This window comes from Cyprinodon tularosa, unplaced genomic scaffold (assembly GCF_016077235.1).
Source record: "Cyprinodon tularosa strain WSP-4 unplaced genomic scaffold, ASM1607723v1 ctg638, whole genome shotgun sequence".
Taxonomy (NCBI): domain Eukaryota; kingdom Metazoa; phylum Chordata; class Actinopteri; order Cyprinodontiformes; family Cyprinodontidae; genus Cyprinodon; species Cyprinodon tularosa.
In genome coordinates, this window is record NW_024039383.1 from 355,202 (window position 1) to 377,488 (window position 22,287).

Consider the following 22,287-nt stretch of genomic DNA (forward strand, 5'->3'; position numbering starts at 1 on the left):
AATCTAAAGAGAAAAAGTAGCATAGATCTCAGTCAGTGGAGCCAAATGTACACATCCAATGGAACAGGAAGTGGAAGTGAGGGGTGGGGGCTGACAACACCATGACATAAGCGTCTGCTAAATTCCTGAGTCACATGGAGTGATCTGCAATTGTCTATCAGCCTAGGGCAAACACATTTAAAATAATAAGAAACCCCACCTATAAATGTTGGATTTTCTGTAATGCAAAACAAGGGCAACAATAATACACAGATAAGTGAACGGCACTTAAGTATAAAGTGGAGAATCTTTTCTTCAAGTCTTACAAAAAGATTTATGCTGGAACCACCAACATTTGTACAGCTTACTCCTATAAAAATTAAGAATAATTTCTGAAATATTAAATTAAATAAAACACATTCAACATATTTGAAAAAGAAAACAGGAATGTGAAGGTTTACTGAACGCCACTTAGATGCCTTTTGCTCCTCAAGACATTTCTACCCCAGCTTAGCCTCAGCAGATTCACTGCAGTCATCCAAATTCTTTTCCCAGGCAAATAGAAATAGAGCCCTGACAACTTTGAAATGCGTGCAGCAGTAAAATCAAGCCTGATGTAACTGTAGCCCAACTGTTTGCATGAACGGTTTGCATAAAGCTCACTAAAAAACACCTAGATAGACACAAAAAAGCAAATGATAAAAAAAAAAAGAGTCCTAATGTAATTAATAACCTTTTGCCCAGAAGGAAATTACTCTAAAACTTTATTTAACTTCGACATTTCTTTTCTATAAAGAGACAAAATATTGTACAGTATTTAGCAAAGTACAACTGCAAAATTTAAGCTAAAAGCTCTTTGGAATTGCACATCAAAGCTCTTTGGAATCGCACATCAGACTGGTTGTTTTGGGCCTTTCTTAGATAGATCTATACGTCAGCACAATCAACAGAGCATCTAAAACATGTTTCACCTGCAATCAGAAAAAATATATATCAAGTCCTTTTTGTATTTTCCAATTACGGACTTTTCAGGCTAAGCTTAAAAGTAAAATTTGAGATTTTTAAATTTTTAGTTTTCCAATATACACCCTTAAACTACTTTAGTCAGGCTAAGGCTGTGTGCAGCAGCCTACTTAGGAGACAGCATCTCATCACTGTAACGTTATGACAGTCAGAGAGCAGAAAATATTCCTTCCGGATTTAACTGAATCTGACGTTGCAGCTGCTGACAAAAACCGCCTTTTAGGTAAAAGGTGCACAAAGATATTTGCAGGGTGGTGAAATGCCATAATGCATGTAGTGTAGAATTTAAAACATGTTCAAGTCTTCGTCGTGCAAGAAGGATGGATGATTTCGTTTTTATGTTTTATGTAATGAAGCTTTCTCCTCAGTCATAGAAACATCATTACAGTGACCACTTGCTGTTACTTTATAAAGGAATAATCATGCAACCAAGATAGAGAAGGATGAAATGGTTTCTTATTCTAAGGTAGGGGGGATCTTCAGCATTCCTGAGCAACCATCCTACAACTTTTACCACATCCCTTCTTCAATAGGCCAAAGTCAAATGAATGCATTTTTACCAGGTCCTCTGCAGAGCTGAATCACTGAATGCTCATGCAAAAACTCAGCCATTAGATAATTGGGTTTGTTGGAGAATAGATTCAGACACAATTTTATTAGAACCCATAAATAAAGGACATATAAGATGACTTATTAAATTATCCACTATGACAATCATCTGGAAGACAGAACCACAGGAGCTTATTTCAAATGAGAGTTTTGGCAGATGAGGAGTGGCTCAGGAGGTTCCATTCAATGCTAGCCCACAAAAAAAGAAAAAAAGTTTAGCAAACCAGTAGTCACATAGAGCAGCAGACCCCAACCTCGGTCCTCGAGGCCTGTTGTCCTGCAGGTTTTAGAGGTTTCCTAGCTCCAGCACAGCTGATTTTAATTGAAAGCTGAATAACTGGCTTTTGGTCTACTGCAATTATAATCAGCTGTGCTAAAGCAGGGAAACCTCTAAAACCTGCAGGACAGCGGGCTTTGAGGACCGAGGTTGGGGATGCCTGACATACTGTAGAGCATCAACCTGCACTGTAAACAGGTCTGTCTTTATCAGCTCAGTGCATTCTTGATTGCATGCCAATAGCAAACTTGCGAGAGCTTTTATCATTGTTCTCTTACTGTGGTGACCTTTACAAAGACTGATAAATAGTTTTGGATTTTTTCTTTTTGTTGTATTTTCTAATGCGCCAGGAGCAGATTTTATGTGCTGAACAATCTGAGAAAATTTTTCTTAACTTCTTTTTTAATTTTTTATTAGTTTGCAGGCCATTGACATTCGATTGAACAATTATCCAAAGGTAACTCCTTACTTGGTCCATTTATCAATGAACCTATCTGATTGTGATTTTATTTTGCGAGGATTTAAAGGGAAGAAGTAAAGCTGCTAAATAGCAGATTTTGTTTGCTTAAATTGTAATCCAGCAGGCTGACAAATTCCATTGACAAGAAAAAAAAAAAAAAAAAAACAAGCTTAGCTTCTAACAATGGCATCAGATCAAGTATCTTATTGTACATCTATTTCTCTCATAGCACAGTATCCAAACCAGCAATGTAATCAGAAGTTTTTGCTCAGGGAAATAGTGACCACAGCCCACAATGCTAGATCTTGCCTTCTGGAGCCACATAACTTCTTCAGTAACCTGACTTCGGATTTATGGACATAGAGAGCAGATGGATAAACTTTTTTATGTAATCTTTTGTTGTCTTATAGGTGGTATTAATATCTCAATCCCCTTTTAAAATACTAGCAGGTGACCATGGAAACAGGCTCATCCCTAGTCTTTACAGGCCTTTTCAATTCTGGATGATTCATACATCTGAATCTTGAAGTAGCTGAAGAAAAATCTCTTAGAATGAGTGGAAAGCACCCAAATACCAAAAATTTTAATAAAAAAGTTTTCCACATAGCTTGGATAACCGCTAACCAAGTTCATTTTGAGCGGCATTTGAGGACTTGAGGCTGATGGGAGAAAGCTCTAAAAGGAATGAAGGTTGGCTCAAAGCTTGGCCTCTTCCTACCATCTGCAGGATGCTTTATCTGAATGCTAACTTCCTGACTTACATGAGCCTTCTCCCTGCGGGCCTCCAGCAGTTTATCATGGTAGTGCTGAGCGATGGACGGGTCCACATCTGTCAGCTTGGCTGATCGGTTCTGCAGCATGTCCAGGGTCTTCATGGGATCTCCTTCATCCAGAGCCTCATTGATCTGTCCAATGGCAGCAATTCCTGCAGAGAGGGGTCATCACCACAGCAGGAAATCAATCATAATTTACTGTAAGAAATAAGCTGCAGAAGTAATTAAAAGATGTTGCAATCATTTATGCTCATTTGCTTGGTTCATAGTTATTAAATAGTTTGGCTAACCAATTCAACATGTCATTAAAGTTGTGTATGAACACAGTTAGTGTTTAGCAGAAGATTTTACATGCTAATAAGACTCTGCCTCTTACGCTCATGCTCCTCGTGCACATCTTGGTTAACTTGGTCAATGCAGGCCTGGATGTCATTCCAGGTCAGATATGCGCTTCCCTGCTCTTTGGCTGCTGCTCTAAGGCGCATCAGCTCATCCATGTATCTGAGCAGCAGACAAACAGCATTAAGCCTCTGGAAGTAGACCTCTGATCAGACATGTTCCTAACTCCTGGCCTTTCACGCTCACCTCTGTGCATACTCATCCTCTACATTACTGAGTCCGGTCACAGAGCTGGCCAGCTGTCTCCACAGGGCAGCACGGTCTCCAACGTCCATCGCCTCGTTCATCAACACCACCGCTGACAACATCTCCACGGCGACGAGCAGCTCGGGATGAGTCAGGGAGCCCTGCAGGACAGGGGTCACCAAGTGTCTCAAAATTCAGGGAACATTCTCAGACGGATGAGTTCAATGGTGAAAATATTTACATTTTAAGCTGCTTCCAAAGAAACTTAGTGTTCATATACTCTGTTCATGTCCAAACATAGTGGATATGAAAACGTTTCCATGTTTAGATTGTACTTAATCAAGGATGGATGGATGATTAGTAGATTGGACAAAATAATGTAGGTATGGATGCACAAACTAATGGATGGTTGGGCAAAATCCTCAAAAATAGAAGGAAAATGCATGGATGAAAAAGTGTAATTGTGGAAAAATCAATAAATGGATTAACAGAGATAAATGGATGAAAGTCAAAAATATCTACTAAAGACAAATATGAAGAACTAAGTTGTGCTGGACAACATCAGCACAAGTTACAGTACAGACCAAAAGCTTGGACACACCTTCCCATTAAAAGAGTTTTCTTTATTTTCATGAGTATAAAAAATGTAGATTCACACTGAAAGCATCAAAACTATGAATTAACACATGTGGAACTGCATACTTAACAAAAAAGTGTGAAACAACTGAAAATGTCTTATTTTCTATCATCTTCAAAGTAGCCACCTTTTGCTTTGATTACTGCTTTGCACACTCTTTGCATTCTCTTGAGGACTTCGAGAGATAGTCACCTGAAATAGTTTTCACTTCACAGGTGTCCCCTGTCAGGTTTAATAAGTGGGATTTCTTGCCTTATAAATGGGGTTTGGACCATCAGTTGTGTTGTGCAGAAGTCAGGTGCATACACAGCTGATAGTCCTACTGAATAGACTTTGTATTTTGGCAAGAAAAAAACAGCTAAGTAAAGAAAAACGGGTGGCCATCATTACTTTAAGAAATTAAGGTCAGTCAGTCTGAAAAATTGGCAAAACTTTGAAAGTGTCCCCAAGTGCAGTTGCAAAAACTATCAAGCGCTACAAAGAAACTGACTCACATGAGGATCACTCCCAAGAAAGAAAGACCAAGAGTCACCTCTGCTGCAGAGGATAAGTTCATCTGAGTCACCAGCCTAAGAAATGGCAAGGTAACAGCAGATCCGATTAGAGATCAGGTCAATGCCACACAGAGTTCTAGCAACAGACACATCTCTAGAACAACTGTTAAGAGGAGACTGTGAATAGTTGTTAGGAATCCACTGCTAAAGACAGGCAACAAGCAGGAGAGTTGCTTGGGCTAAAGAACACAAGGAATGGACGTTAGACCAGTGAAAATCTGTGCTTTGGTCTGATGAGTCCAAATTTGAGATCTTTGGTTCCAACCATCGTGTCTTTGTGCGACGAAGAAAAGGGGAACGGACGGACTCTACATGCCTGTTTCCCACAGTGAAGCATGGAGGAGGAGGTGTGATGGTGTGGGGGTGCTTTGCTTTTAACACTGTTGGGGATTTATTCAAAATTGAAGCAATACTGAACCAGCATGGCTACCACAGCAACTTGCAGCGGCATGCTATTCCATCCGGTATGCGTTTAGTTGGACCATAATTTATTTTTCAACAGGACAATGACCCCAAACACACCTCCAGGCTGTGTAAGGGCTATTTGACCAAGAAGGAGAGTGATAGATGCTGCGACAGATGACCTGGCCTCCACAATCACCAGACCTGAACCCAATCGAGATGGTTTTGGGTGAGCTGGACCGCAGAGTGAAGGCAAAAGGGCCAACAAGTGATAAGCATCTCTGGGAACTCCTTCAAGACCATTTCAGGTGACTACCTCTTGAGGCTAATCAAGAAAATGCCAAGAGTGTGCGAATCATAAATCAAAGCAAAAGGTGGCTACACTGAAGAACCTAGAATATAAGACATATTTTCAGTTGTTTCACACTTTTTTGTTAAGTATATAATTTCACATGTGTTCATTCATAGTTTTGATGCCTTCAGTGTGAATCTTCAATTTTCATAGTCATGAAAAAAAAAAAAAAACTCTTTGAATGAGAAGGTGTGTCCAAACTTTTGGTCTGTACTGTATGTAATAAGGTGTAGAAACTGTGAAACATTCAGTGTGGTTCTGATGTGTGATGAGGTCAGCAGTTTTTAAATAATATGCTCCGCTGCTCCTGTAATTCAGCCTCAGAAGCCACGGCTTGACTCCCTTTAGTACTGTAGGTGTGTGCAGTCACCTCTGCACTTTGCTGCTGCAGACATGAAAGCTCCTTCTGGTAGAGATCTGCAGCACTGGGGTAAACCTCAGGCAGCTGAGCGTCAGGGTTCATCAGTTCCTCCACGGTCTTCTCTGGCACGCCTTCTCTGATGGCAGCATTGATGCACTCCACTGCTTTCAACACTACACAGAGAGAGGAAATTAAGCCTGATGACAGGAACAGACAAAGATAGGGACTATATCCCTTGTGTGAAGCTTACTCTTCTGGTATCCTGCTGCAATCTCATTTGCCACATCCACCCCGCTCTGCAGCTCATCCTTTGTCAGCGCTTCTCCAGGAGACGCCTAGCATGGAGAAGTTATGATGACCAACTTGAAAATGTGATCTATGACAATCTTTGCATTTCTTGGACCCTACCTGCTCCTTGTTCTCCCTCTCGGCCTGCAGCTGCTTGAGGTACCAGCCTTTGTTCTGAGGCTGCAAGTTCTGGACGCCCATGGCCTTCAGAGCCTCATACAACTTGTCTTCATCTCCACTGATCAGAGCATCCTCAGCTGCCCTTAGAGCATTGCTCACTGTTGAAGAAAGATACATTTTTCACCAATGCATTTCACAAAAACGGCATATTTACTAACCTGAAAACACAGGAGCTGGCAAATGTTTTCATACCTCTTTAACTTTTAAAAACATTTGATGTGACAACAAATAGTAGCAACTAATTGTGAGGTGCATCACATTAAAAAGTACAAGTAAGCTTTGAACACCTGCGGACAGATTTTTACCTTATCCTGCAAGTAAAAAGTTCAAGCCCAGTTCAACTGGACGGAGAGAATCTGAAGAGCAGTTTTCAAATCTTACAACAGATTTTCATCTGTATAAACAGGTATGAATAGTGTCACTTAGCCATGGCAGGATGGAAGGGGAACCTTGTCCTAAGATATGTCTTTTGCCACCACCATGCTTAAGAATGGAGATGATGTGATTAGGCTGCAAAGCTTGGAGTCATTTTATAACCTAACCCCGTTTAATCATCTCTCTGACCTGTATGCTTTTTTCTTTGGTATATGTAATGCTGTTGATGCCTTTAATGTTCTCAAACACACCTTCATAAATGAGCTGAATTCGTGCACAGATTAAATTAATCAGAATTTAAACAAATTTTTTTTATTTTTTTTAAATGGTACATCAAAGTAAAGGAGGCTTCAACAATTTTCCCCCACTTCACAATAGTGCGCTGCATTCTGTTGCGCTGTAACATAAAGTAAAATCTCCAAAACATTTTGAAGCTTTTGTAAAGTGTGTTGGTAGAACTTACCATTGACCGTGTTGATGTTACCCTGGATTTCAGCCTGAGTGAGAAGCTCGTCATAGATATCTCGCTCTGCATCAGCATTTTCCAGTTGCTTCAAAACAAACATCAGCATATTATTACAGAACGAGAAGAGTTATCATTTTTATGAGGTTATCTTGGTCTACTTGATTAGATAAAGCATTATCCCTTCACTGGCAGCCAATTATTGCAAAGAGCTCTTTCAATACTGCTTTCAGCTCTGAGTTTCGAGAACAGAAGCATGAAACCTCATAGGAGAACACAGACAGACAGAAAGAGCGTAGAATAAAACAAGGAGCTACTCTGGATTAGTGTTAAAGAAAATTTATAGAACTTGAGCCCCATATCTTGACACATTTTATTTTGCAAAACTTTCTGTATTTAAATTTACTTCTACAGCAGTGTGCCACTGTAACATGGTTTCAGCTGATTTATTGTGCTTCAGTTATTAACAAAAAGTTATAGAAACTTTTAAATCAAATGATCAATGTTAAAAAGACATTAGAAGATTACAAAACAAAGTTACACCTATGCCTAAAGTATTTTTTAATGGAAATTACATAAATTAGCAAAATTGAATTAATCAAAATAACAGGCTCCATTTTTTTTTTCAGGATTTAAAAAGCTAACTTGATTATCTAAATTATAGCTGACCCGGAGTACAAAGGCAAAATAAAAAAACAAGTTATAAGGTTATCATAATAGATTATACTGATTCAGCATAAATTTTGAAGTTTTTAACAAACTGTGAAGAATAAAAAAAAAACAGAGCTGTACTGAACGAAATTTCTTTTTGTACAGGTGCTGGTCATAAAATTAGAATATCATGAAAAAGTAGATTGATTTCAGTAATTCCATTTAAAAAGTGAAACTTGTATATTATATTCATACATTACATACAAACTCATATATTTCAGATGTTTATTTTGTTTAATTTTGATGATTACAAATGACAACAAATGAAAATCTCAAATTCATCATATCAGAAAATTAGAATATTACTGAAGACCAATAAAAACAAAGGATTTATAGAAATGTTGGCCAACTGAAAAGTATGAACATGAAAAGTATGAGCATGTACAGCACTCAGTATTTAGTTGGGCCTCCTTTGGCCTGTATTACTGCAGCAATGCGGCGTGGCATGGAGTCGATCAGTCTGTGGCACTGCTCAGGTGTTATGATAGCTCAGGTTGCTCTAATAGTGGCTTTTAGCTATTCTGAATTGTTGGGTCTGGTGTATTGCATCTTCTTCTTCACAATACCCCATAGATTTTCTATGGGGTTAAGGTCAGGAGAGTTTGCTGGCCAATTAAGAACAGGGATACCATGGTCCTTCAACCAGGTACTGGTAGCTTTGGCACTGTGTGCAGGTGCCAAGTCCTGTTGGAAAATGAAATCTGCATCTCCAAAAAGTTGGTCAGCTGCAGGAAGCATGAAGTGCTCTAAAACTTCCTGGTATGTGGCTGCGTTGACCCTGGACCTCAGAAAACACAATGGACCAACACCAGCAGATGACATGGCACCCCAAACCATCACTGACTGTGGAAACTTTACACTGGACTTCAAGCAACGTGGATGAAGTGCCTCTCTTCTTTTCCTCCAGACTCTGGGACCTTGATTTCCAAAGAAAATGCAAAATTTACTTTCATCAGAGAACATGACTTTGGACCACTCACCAGCAGTCCAGTCCTGTTTCTCTTTAGCCCAGGCAAGACGCTTCTGACGCTGTCTGTGGTTCAAGAGTGGCTTGACACAAGGAATGCGACAGCAGAAACCCATGTCTTTCATACGTCTGTGTGTGGTGGTTCTTGAAGCACTCACTCCAGCTGCAGTCCACTCTTTGTGAATCTCCCCCACATTTTTGAATGGGTTTTGTTTCACAATCCTCTCCAGGGTGCGGTTATCTCTCTTGCTTGTACACTTTTTTCGACCACATCTTTTCCTTCCCTTCGCCTCTCTATTAATGTGCTTGGACACTGAGCTCTGTGAACAGCCAGCCTCTTTAGCGATGACCTTTTGTGTCTTGCCCTCCTTGTGCAAGGTGTCGATGGTCGTCTTTTGGACAACTGTCAAGTCAGCAGTCTTCCCCATGATTGTGTAGCCTATAGAACTAGACTGAAAGACCATTTAAAGGCTTTTGCAGGTGGTTTGAGTTAATTAGCTGATTAGAGTGTGGCACCAGGGGCCATCAATTTTGAACCTTTTCACAATATTCTAATTTTCTGATATGATGAATTTGAGATTTTCATTTGTTGTCATTTGTAATCATCAAAATTAAACAAAATAAACATCTGAAATATATGAGTTTGTATGTAATGTATGAATATAATATACAAGTTTCACTTTTTAAATGGAATTACTGAAATCAATCTACTTTTTCATGATATTCTAATTTTATGACCAGCACCTGTATACCCTTCTGTGTAAAAAATGACAAATAAAGTCTGTCTAAGTCTTAATCCAAATAGATTGCTATGATCCCATGTAATATTTCAGTTACGATCATACATGTTTGTTTGCACAAAAACATTTTGAGTATCACTTTTTTTGCATAAATGTTTTGCACAAAGGTAGTCATGTGTTAAAACTATTGAAAAATGTGCGCAATTTTGTTACATGGGATATGACGTAAGCTCACCATATAGAACTTAGTGTTATAGTGTGTTGGAATAAATCACAATCACTTTGTCCAAAAACTGTGTTCACATTATATATGATGCCGTGTCTATTTTATAACTTCTGGAGATTCTTACCCGTTTTCTAGAGCTCGCCACCTTCTCCCCCTTTGCTCGGTACAGTGTATCGTGATACACCTGTGCCGAGTTCGGATCCAGGTTGAGAAGCATGGCGTTGGGGTTCTGCATGGCAGCCAGGGTGCCCTCTGGAACGCCATGGTCGATGGCATCATTGATGGCGATCACTGCAGCGTGTACTGATGATTGAAGAGAGGTCTACTATCAAAATTTTATTTAAAATTTTAGATAATCTATAAAGTGGGAATGAATTGTGGAAATTTAAGGTGTCTGTCATCTTGATGCTTAATACACACAGATAACCAACAGAGAACAAAGCCACCAGCTGCATCGACTCCAGCTAATCAACACTTAACCCCAACTGGATTAACACATGAACTGTTATTATTTTCCATTTGCTCCTAAATCAGATGTTGCTCTTTTTTTATTTAATTTTTTCATACAGTGCTGCAGCAGTGGTGCTGTAAAAAAATATTTGAATCAACATTGTGAAAATGAACAGAAATTATAGAAATACAAGGGGTATGCTCTAATTTTCTGCAGAAACAAACCAAAAAGTAGTTTAGCATTCTTTTCAAACTCCTATGTTTTTTTTAAATAATTGTTGGAGAAAGAATTTTAATATTTAGTGATATATTGCAAATAAAAAAACATCTAAACACTAAAAACTTGTTAAAGAAGTCTGTGTGGTATTTGCTGTTGTCTCTCAGTTGTTTTACTGGAATAATTTGGAGTGTGTTAATAGTTTTTGTTGATTTTTATTAATCTAGAGACAAAAAGCTCTATATATCTGTGGGTGTATGCTTGGATATTTGTTCCATTTTATGTAAGAAATAAATTGGTTTTCATGGATAACCCTCACAATTTATAAAGAATAAGAAAACAACAAAAGGGAGCAACATTTCTAATATTAATTGGCAGGTAAGAGCTTTATAAATTGAAGACTAGAAATTGTTAATACTGTATAATCTCTAACTAATGCAATGCAATCTTAAATATATTTCTCAGGTCATTCTATTTGTAGTTTTATGTTAGAATTAGAAAATAAATGTTTAGGTTATTTATAAAATGTGACTTAGTTACTGTTTACTTTCCATTCATTCTTTTATTATATTTATAGATTATTTAGAAATGTAATATCCTCAGCCTTTTTGAGGTCAAATGGCAAAAATTATCTTTTTTCTGGGACTTCAGAAGTGATAAATACTCAATCTCTGCTAAAAGCTTATTTGTATTCACTATAAAATCCTTTTGGGATCAGGATGCACTAACTCTAAAGTTATAAGACCCTCCCTCTATTGATATCTGATCTCTTCTCACATGCGGCTTCATCCACTGAGAGCTCATTGGCCAGGATCCCTCCAATCTTGCTGAAGGCGGGCATCTGGATTCCATACTTCTCCAGCTCGCTCTTCATGTTGTTGATTTCCTCCTCTGTAAAAGATGGGACAGAGTGGAGGAAACACATTCAGGGATTGCATTGGGAAAAAAAAGAGGGTTGGAAAAAACGGGTAGTGGGTTTTTTGGGGAGAAGGGGGATGGACAAGTGGGGGACTGCAAGGACGAACTGTTCCTGGCTTATGTTTGACAATTAGATTCCTGAGGCTGGCTCTGGGACATGCAGCTGAGTGGGAACTCCACAGACAGGAAAAGCTCTCACTGTTACTAATTACTTTCACATTTCCAGCTGCTCCTTCTGGCCATAGTCTGCCATGTTCCTCAATCCCCGGGTTTTATGGTGTGGATAACAACAGCAGAGTTTAAAAACTGAATAAAGCAACATTTTTGATGCTCAGTGTTTTAGAATAAATATTAATGTAATAAAAAGTTTAAAAAAAATAAAAATAGGGGCCAAGACTTCTGCTTAAGCTCATCCACTTACCAGTGAAATCTACTTTTCCATAAAGATCCTGGATCTGTGGGGCCAAACCCAACTTGAACAAGTAGAGACTGTTAAAATGGTAAAAAAAAAAAAATGAAGAAAAAAACAGTATGAGGTCAGTGCTATACAACAACAAACGGCAATACAGGAACTGCAGTCAAGTTAGAAAAAATACATCCTCACTATTCCACAGTTGCATTCATGAGGACATCGGAAAAACAGATCTAGTCTTTACCAAATGTAAGTTATTTAAATATAACCTTAATTTAAGAAATAATATAATAAATGGCAAACTGTCCTTGTTTGTAGTGATAGTGCGGATATGTAGGTCCACCCTTGCTGCTTTGATAGGCTTAACAAAAGGAAGCAGCAGCCGACTAAAGCGTATTTTACATCATACTGTGTGACCATCTGTATAAAAGCAGGTGCTTCACCAGTTTGTTGCTCCAGAGAAGTATTTTAACTCTATTGTAAGGCAGAAAAATGTTAGCATTAACAAACAACCTACTGTTGCTATTGGTTGTTCTGTTAATCAAGACCACGATCAGTCATGCCAAGATTAGGTTAGCAAGACTGACCCGTGCCGTATGCATCCCATACATTTAAACATAATCCAGCTTTTTATTTTCTCTAAAAAATGGAAAAAAACAAAACATGACATGACTTTAGTCAATATTTAAATACCTAATATTTATTAAAAGACAAATGGAAAAAACTAAACATATATGGTTAGTTTTAGAGGTATGGAACTACTGGAGCTCTGCTATCCAACAACCAACTATCTAGCAGAGTGGTGGATCGCAGACACAGCAGCTAATCTACAAAAAAAAAAATAAGAAAAGGCTGTTTTCCATTGATCCACCAAAAGTTAGGACTTTAACCTTTTTTAAAGATCTAGAGAGATCTGTGCAAAAACTGAAGAAAAAAGACTGACAAAGAGAACAATATTATTTTAACATAATTATGGGTGGCTTTAACCTTGGGGGGTACTTAGTTGCTCATAAATATGTTCCACTCTCTAAACATCTTATCTTGATGTCTTTATAACTTATCTTATCCATACCTCTTGTCCTTCATTGCCATTTTTCTCAAGCAATGCATTGTATACCTCATGAACACATATTCAGTTTTTAGGTCAAAGTCAAAGATCAAGCAAATGAAAAACTTTAATTTTTGTGAACAAATATCCCTTTGTTTTTCTCAACCCTCTTTTAGCATGCCGAAACAAAGGAGGAAGAAAATCCAACCAGCAGTCAATGTTTGACTTCAATGTCTTGTAAACCTCGGACAGGCTACACGACCCTTAGCAAAGAAATAGATCTAAGAGAAGTCGTCAGAACCAACCTGAGAGCGTGTATACAGTAGATGCACCGTGGCATGTTTTTTCGGTCATAAATGTCTGTGGTTTCAGGGTAGAAGATCTGAAACAGTAGTGAACAGAGAGGAGAAAACGATCAGCATCATGTTGGAGCATGTGTGCAGAATATGAGCTCAGACAGGGAATTACACAATGCTAATGTGCATTTACACACCCTGTGGCACAACTCAGCGTAGCTGCCGAAGTCCAAAACAGATGATTAATTTGCCAACTTATAAAACCTTTTTACATTTATGCTGCTCACTGGCAACTGTCAGTTAATCAGTATGCGTGCAAATGTCCTCACCTTTGGTAGTCCCTTTTCTGCCATGGCGTTGAGCCACTGGATGACATTGTCTGTGTGTCTGAAATGGAGACCCGTTGCCTGTAGGAGAAAAGCAGAACATAAGAATGGAAGACAAAAAATGTACATCTTTGGAAAAGCTAATGTTCCATGTTGGCAATGTAAATTGTGAATTGAGATCTTATACTGCCAAAAAGCTTGGCTCACTCATGCCTGGCAAAAGGCCTTTTCCACATTTTATCACATTGCACCCCCACAGATGTCTGTGTCTTTTAGTGGGATTTAATTTGAGAAAGTTTGTTTGCATGCCCTCAGCATGATGCAGCGACGCCACAGTTTAACCCTACTGCATTCATTGGGGGATGCTTAAACATAATTTCCTCTTTTCCATTTTATCCCTAATAATAAATAATCTTCGACAAAATCATATTGCAGGAAGAATTTGCAGCTTCTGAGGAAAAGTTGCATGAATTCCAGAACAGTCAGTCTAGTGTCTGCATTTAAGTGTGTGCAAATAAAATACAGATAAGTAAAGCTGATGTATGCCATTTATAGCTTATACTTGTCGTCATAAATAAAAAACAAAAAAATATTTTTGAGAATAAAATAAACCATAATTTCTGCGAATATGTGCAATCAGAAAGAGATAAAAAAAAAGGAGAACTTATTTCATTTACTTTTTCAGAATGCTAGAATCCTATGTATAGCTTACGAGTGTGAAAGCTTTCCGATTTGATCAATCAGGATATTTTTGCTAGGGGCATAATATGAAAATTCAATAAGTATATTTCAGCTATGCTTCCCTAAATTAGTTTCAACTTCTAATTTTAGATACATATAGGCCCCTTCTTGACAAGAAATAACAGTAAAATTACATCAAGTGTAAAATCAATTATATTCTTCATAGTTGTGACACAATAAAGAGACACAGGGACTCTGAGTGTTATTACTGGTAATTGAATACTTCCCCATCATAAAGGCAAATATTAAAGTATTGTGTGAGAGTGCAGATTTATGTTGGCGGGTGACCCAAGTTACTTTGAGGTTAGGGCTGGGTTAGCTGATCACCTCCACAGCTTCATTGTTTTTGAAGAACCTGGTCAGGGTTGAGGAGGTTCTACGAAAGATGCAGCCCCTGATATGGGACACACCCATAGCTTTGGAATGACCCCCCTCACACCCCCACTGTATTTAAATCTTTACATTTGCAGTTACGTATTCCTCTATGCAGCAATGGACTGGAGGTCTAAAGCATGGAAATCCTCAAATCTCACCTTGTACCGTGTCTGCTCACGGTCGTAGATCTTCTTTAGGGAAACCGTCTGTGGAGCAAAGAAGTTGCCCAGTTTGGCCAGATAGACTCCATTTCTCAACCCCTCTTCCAGCTCCGTTGTTGGGGGCAACTCCTCGTCCAGACAGGCCTCTATCCATCTGCATGGAGAGCAGAAAAAATAAGTGTTAAATTTAAAAATGCCACAAATCAAATATATATTTTTCTAACAAAAGAGGAATTGCATTAGGACACCAAAGACGGTGCAGGAAATTGCAACATGGAGTTAGTAAAACATCATGAGACTTAGGAAGTGATGTCCTTAAAATTCAACCTGGGGATTTTGAGGTTTAATATAATGAAATTAAAGACCTATATTTTAGAATCATAAAACATTTTGTACAGAAATCTCCTTCACAGATGTCAGGATTCATTGCCATTTAATATTGAGGCACTATATCCATCCTTTCCAACCCAACAAAAACCAAGAACCCTACTAGCAAAGTTCTAACTATTTATTAAAGCTCAGGTGTGGAGTGGTACATTTCTTGCATTCATGATGTCAGGACATTGTTGTATATAGCACTCAGAGATGCCAGCATTCTTGGGGTATGACATTGCATTTCTCTTAGATCATTATTTGAAGCTGCATTCCTGCTGAGAGGCTGGGTCAGCTCCAGGCCACAGAGGAGACACACTGAGCGATAGCGGGGGAGAGGCCTTGAAGACTAGATTTAAAAGCCAGCAGCACTGATCATGTCAGATTCAATAAAACCACTTAGTTTAACTTGCTTCTGTGATCCAGAGTGAAGGTGGTTACTTGGCCCGGAACCTTTATAGTCATCCCATAGAAGAGTCTAGCTTCCAAATTAGGACAGCTATGGCATTAGGAGCAAGATTCCTTATTTTAGATCCTGCATGTTGCAGTTCTTCACTTAAAAATTCTGCTCTCACATTCAGAAATCTTGATGACTTCTAAATATTATTTGATCTACCTCAAAAATATGGTTTGGAACTCAGATTTAATACATTTTAGTACAAGTACTCTCACCTTTTGTTTGTATTCTTATAGTTCAACTCCCTCTATGTAAAAATATGAGCCCATCACCAGCCCATCCTTATTAAAGCCTTAATAATGAGCTGAGGGATGCTGATAGTTAAACCACAAAAAGATGTTTTTAGGTGACCGGTCCTTGACATCGGAGGTTTTAAGAGGGTTTGTGTAGCCTAGTGGGTCCGAGTAATGCCTGATGAAATACAGGAAAGGAGGAGTATGTAGGTACTTGTCTGTGCAAGATGCAAAAGTAAAGTAAAATCAAAATAGCAGCAAAAAGGGCCAGTTTATATGGTTAACTTGAAGGAAAAGTATATTTTGGAGTGACATACACTCTGAGGGAAGGGGGTTGTACATACTCAGCAAATGCGTCCTCTCTCAAGCGGCTAAAGGAACCAAACTACCTTAATCTGTTCTTGCGGCCATGATTTGCAAGTTCTTATGGCTTTTACCTGTTGCATATTCTTAACTGAACTATTTTTTTTTGCATTATCACAAAATGAGACACAACTAAAATGAGAAATTTCTGTTTTTGCTGATTATATGTTGGCTTTTTTTCCCTCTCTCAAATAAAAAATGAATTGTTCTGCCAAAATTTATTTTTTATTTTTGAGCTAATAGAATGAGAGTGTGCCACGGTGAAATCATCAACTCCCTTGAGGTGAACTTTTTGTATTGAAAGGGTTTACTTTAGGTGATGTAGCAAGATGATTTTAACAGATAAATGTTGAATAAATATTTTCTGATTTGCACAGATGTGTACCAACTAATACATGCAGGCTTGTAGCCTGCATGAACTAGAAATCTTCCCCGGTATCTCCATGTTTACATTCATGAACCCTGTTTGTTTAATTGGGGTTTGTTTACCTTAATGCATCAAACTAACTGTTGACCTTGTTTCTGCTTAGTAATTGTAAATGTCATTGTTACTAAGGATAGGTAATATTAACTTAATACCTACAGCAACAAGAAAAGAACAGTATGAAGAAGAACTTAAATAAAAATATCTATTACTTTTAGTTGAAATTAAACAACAAAAATCTTTAGCCAGGTAAATTATAAATAATAACAATATCCATTCTGATCCCGAGTGTGAAAATGTAATCGTATTACATTAACATACAACAAGTGTCTTCCTTTAGCATCAGATATCAACTTTTTTGTTGCCATTGTTGAATATTGTCCGTAATATCCATCATTTCTGAGAAGTCTGACAAAAATCAGCTGCCAGTGGGAAAGCTGAAGGTCCTCAATGGCCATGAGGATTTCCTCTGGGCCAGAGAAGAACATGTAAAGTCAAACATTAGCATTGAAAAAACAGCCTCTCCTTTAATCTCCTAAGAAAACACTCCCACTTATTGTCAATTTCAGCAACAGCAAGGCTACCTATATCCTGAGGAAGATTAAGAGATTCCTTTCCTCCTTCAGACAAGCCTCCCTCTACATGCAACCACATGCATTGCTGTAGCAAGAGCTGCGAGAATACCGTAAAAGGGAGTTCTAAAGTATTTACTCATAAACCTGAGCTTTTAGTCTCATTTTAGGCATAGTTTTAGCAGGAAACAGGGAGGAAATAAACACACACCTCAGCTCATATTACAACTCCAACCAGCTTTTAATTTCCACTTTATAGAAAATATTAAATACTTTTGTAACAGAAAAAAGTTCTGAAATAACTGCCTGTGTGATAGCCTGAAATAACAGGCTATCACACAGGCAGTCTGTTGAAGTTAAATATATCTGTAACAAAAAACAATCAGCTTTTATCCACTCTTCTGTACTTTAAATACACAATTGCTTCTCCATTTAAGACCAGAAATTGCTTTAGAAAAGCTATTTAGCCTTATATTCATTTCTCACTTTGCTCATATTGGTACAGTTAAATAAAATGCAGCAACTTTTATGTCTTTTTTCCAATATGAGATATTTTAGGACTCGATGCTTACTGCATGCTGCAAGTTTGCAACTACGCTAACCGCCAAGACAATCTGAAAAACAAAAAAAACAATTAGGTCTAATTAAAGCTGAAGTCTGTAAGTTTTTAAAAATGACTTTTTTGTCATATTGGCTAAATCTGTCCCTATGCCCAGACAGCAGTACATGTGATATGTAACCTGTGAAAAAAACTGCTTCAATTGGTCCCGCCTACTGCCTGTATTTCAATCTGGAAAGAATAATTCGGGACGAGTCAAAACAACCAATCACAGCCAGAGGAGCGTCTGATGGAGTGTCAATCACAGCTCACACACGCTGAATCCCCCCCCCCCCCCCCCCCCCCCCCCCCCTTCTGGTCGCATGCGGTAGCCGCGCAGATGCTGTGAGAGGGGTGGAGCTTGGAGCTGGGGCATGAGTGAAGCAGAGAGGGTGGGGGAGTGGCGTGAAACCTGTTTTTCTTCAAATTTTCAGTCGAAGTCTGCTCTCTTCTCAATGTTACAGACTGCAGCTTTAAGTCAGCTTAGTTTAATTAGACTAATTGAAAGAGTCTTAAACTTAAAAGTTATGATAATCACTGAAACACCCATAAGAAGATATTTACACTGAAAGACAAACTGTTGTCAAGTCTCAAATTTTGTGTTAAGTTTTTTTTTCTTTTTCTAAAGGGTGGATGTTATTTCTCTTTAGGTCGATTAAGTGGAGAAAAATCTGCATTGATTTCGGAGGAAATCCATTCAGGACTGTAGTTTCTAAACAGTTTATGAAACAGCTGTGCAAACTGTGCATTATTTTTAACGTGGAACCTCAGCTTCCCAACACTTAGATTTTCTTTAAGCCGTTTGGTCTGCAAACAAATGCAAGAAAGAGAGGCTAATCACCAGCTGAAACAACTTCCCTCTCAGGAAGTCATGACATGGGGGGCTTTCAGACAGGACTGCCATTGAGGCCGGGCTTGTGGACCCATGGCGCTAGGCCTGGGCCTTCTAGTCAGGAACAAGCAGCCACTTTCACTCTCTACTGGTGCAATGAAAGGCTCCATAAAGACTCCTAAGTAATGCTTCTTTTTAATCAAGGCTGCACACCCCTTCCAGCCAAGCACAAACACGGTCACACCCTCCACTTAACAAGAAAGATCTACAGCTATGAATGGGAATTCAGGATGGCTTTTGAAACAGCAGGAAATAAAATCAGGAAAATGTTTCTGGCCTCAAACGGGCATATCTGCAATATGAAATTAAGTCAGAAATATGAAAAAAACGACTGGAATCTCTGTAGTCACTCTGTGCAGCCTAAAAATACGTAGGTGTGAAGGTCTAGATATCTGAAGGTTAATGCTTGATATCATTCAACACATATCAAAGCTAAGAGAAAACATATTTGATGACGACAAAAGGGTGAGAGTATTTCTAAATTCATGATAAAATATTGCTTTGAAGATTAATAAAACAAATTGAAAATAAAATATATTCATGGCCAATAGAGGGCTAGGCATTAAAGTGTGATGAAACCCCATAAGATTAATGTAATTGACAGTTATTTTCGAATGAATAGCATATTAAATAAAGTCTAACCTTTTATGTACAGCAGAGATGGGAAGTAACGAAGTACAAATACTTCCTTACTGTACTCAAGTAGATTTTTCTGATATTTTTACTTTACTTTACTACTTATTTTTATGGCGACTTTTTACTTCTACTCCTTACATTTTTACACAAATATCTGTACTTTCTACTCCTTACATTTTAAAAAATTGGCTCGTTACTTTAGTTTTGAATCATTTCAATGGAGTTACCGTTATTATTTTTCACGTCATCAATACCAAATTCAATCTAATTGGATGGGAATCTACGTCGCATTTGACGCACCACTACAAGACGAATCGACAGATTCGGCGGTATTCATTGGCGGCAAATCATTGCAGCTTGGTGGCAGTGGCGTTAGCATAGTAGCATGGACGACGAGATGATTGAAAATGAACACAACGGAGATCTAGTCCTATTGGCAGACATCCATTTAAAATGTAGGCAACGGCATGAAAAAAGTGGTTTCTACTTTTACTTTTATACTTTAAGTAAATTTACAAGCCTGTACTTTGTTACTTTTACTTGAGTAAAGAAGTTTAATCAGTACTTCCACTTTTACCAGAGTATTTTTTAACACAAGTATCTGTACTTTTACTCAAGTATGGAAATTGAGTACTTTTGCCATCTCTGATGTACAGTATAAGAGTGGGAGATAAATACAACATCACTGCACACAGTCACCGTCTCTGCAAAATCCCTTTCTGTTCCTCGTCAGACCTTACACACTTATCAGGAAACTTAAGTCAGAGCAAAGTTCGGGGGTCAGTCTCATAGGAAGAGGCATTTCTACTGACCATCATCTCTACAGGAAGACCTGCTGACTCTTTGCAAGTAAACTCTCTTTGACTGCTGTCAAAAATGTACATTCCTTCACTCAAAATGTTTCAGCACATCCAAATACTCTTTAATCCAAAGAGATTAGTACATTTTGGATTTTTTTTCACTTTGCTACTTCATCTTTCCAAGTTTTAAATATTTCCACTGTCATAAATAATTAACAATAGTCAGACAATACATGTTTAAACCAAACAGACCACCAGCCTTGGCTTTTGGGTATTGACGTCCCTTTGAAAGGAGCCGGCTTAAAGGTTTCACTGACTCATTGAGGTAAAAATTTGGGTCAGTGTTTAAAAAAAACTGACATGATGAAAACACAATGAAATCAAGAGGCGGTAAATCAGCTGAATTAAGGACACTGACCATAAAGGACTAGTACTGTGCTTCCCCATTAAGGGTTATCCTCTGCAGTTTGCTAAAAACTGTGAGGTTAAGAGCCTCAAAGCCTGATTCCCTAAATGAATGCAAAAATTGCTGGCCTTGAAGTAGCCAGCCAATCTAAAACCATGATGCTCCCTCCGCCATGTTTCCGTGGACTACAAGTAAACAAACCAAAACCTGGAGATTTATCGGGAGTTTTCAAAGGGAATTCTCTTCCTCCAGCTTTGGCTATAGATTATCATCAACAGTTTGCCCACTAACTGTCAGGTGAAGAGTCTCAAGTCATGTGTGCCAGAGAAATGCAAATCAGCTCTGCATGTAACCGGAAAATCCCAGCCCCACACCCCCTGATTTACATGCGTAAACTCTCAATAAATATAAACGGATATAAAGTGAAATCCTGTGCCAGCCAACATAAGGGTAGACGGTAACTCTGGACAAACAGATAAAGCTTAGTAAAGAAAGGAGGATGTGTGTTTATTGAATAGCTGGAAAGGCTAATTATGTGTGGCAGGCCTTATCTGGAAGCAACAAAATGCCACAGTAAAAAAAAATAAAAAATCCATCTCCTGCCTTTTACTCTCCTCCTATCCTGCATGTTGAACTGGATGATGCATTTTATCATCCTAATAAAAACCTGCATCTATATAACTGTTTGACCTTAACAAAGGAGAATTAAAATGGTGAAAGAATGAATCAGAACAGTGATGGAAGTGACCAGAGAAAAAAAAAAGACATGAATAAGAGCCAAGTTGAGCATTACATGCTTTACTGCAACACTGGAATCCGACCTTATCCTCTCTGCCTCCGACGGCAGCTGGACTCACACTCTAGCCTCTCACAACTGTTTAATGTCCTAATGATAGTAGGTAAACTACAAGGCCAAAATGTTTTCAGCACATCTGAGTGGGCTGTTGCACTTTCCCAGATTCTAATTTAAGCCGTTTTTCAAATAATTCTCAATTATTTCTTTCCAGCACTCATATGTTGTCATTTGTTTTCATGTTTCATGTACCTGAATTCTTCATTAAATTAAGATAAAAGCCATTATTAATCACCCTTAAAGTTTTTTTCTCTCCAGACTTTTGGTAAAGTAAACATACGTAATAACACTGCGATATTATTGTCGGATCTCGGCACCATCATTGAGGGTGACCTGCCCCCACCCATCATCACCACCTTCTACAGAAGCACCATTGAGAGCGTTCTGACCAGCTGTCTCACTATGTGGTGTGGAGGCTGCAGCGCCTCAGACTGGAAGAAGGTGAGAATAGCAGAGAAGATCATCGGGGCTCCTCTTCCCTCCATTAAAGACATTTCCTCCCAGTGCTGCGTGTCCTGAGCCCATAACATCATCAATGACCCCTCACACCCCCACCATGGACTGTTCTCCCTGCTGCCCTCCGGGAAGAGGCTTCGCAGCATCCGATGCAGATCAGCAGATTTCAGCATTGTTTCTTTCCCACTGCCATTAGACTGCTGAATATTGTATAAAATGGGATTTCACAAAAAAAAAAATTTTGGAACTGTAACTAATATACAGTTGTATGTTTACATTATCATTATCTACTTACCTTTATCGGGGCTGCACTTTAAAA

General features: G+C 38.5%; 1 protein-coding gene across 1 annotated transcript in view; it reads right to left on the minus strand.

Moving 5' to 3' along the window:
- Nucleotides 1–22,287, minus strand: part of iqgap1 (IQ motif containing GTPase activating protein 1) — a 62,319-nt gene that overhangs the window by 19,405 nt on the left and 20,627 nt on the right. The window contains exons 3-15 of the mRNA XM_038308484.1: nt 14,904–15,060; nt 13,633–13,710; nt 13,313–13,389; nt 11,969–12,036; nt 11,407–11,520; nt 10,087–10,265; nt 7,319–7,406; nt 6,421–6,578; nt 6,263–6,347; nt 6,022–6,185; nt 3,707–3,867; nt 3,498–3,622; nt 3,110–3,273 (exon numbers count right to left, since the gene is read on the minus strand). Coding sequence (XP_038164412.1) covers nt 3,110–3,273; nt 3,498–3,622; nt 3,707–3,867; nt 6,022–6,185; nt 6,263–6,347; nt 6,421–6,578; nt 7,319–7,406; nt 10,087–10,265; nt 11,407–11,520; nt 11,969–12,036; nt 13,313–13,389; nt 13,633–13,710; nt 14,904–15,060 — 1,618 coding nt within the window. The remainder of the gene's footprint in view (nt 1–3,109; nt 3,274–3,497; nt 3,623–3,706; nt 3,868–6,021; nt 6,186–6,262; nt 6,348–6,420; nt 6,579–7,318; nt 7,407–10,086; nt 10,266–11,406; nt 11,521–11,968; nt 12,037–13,312; nt 13,390–13,632; nt 13,711–14,903; nt 15,061–22,287) is intronic.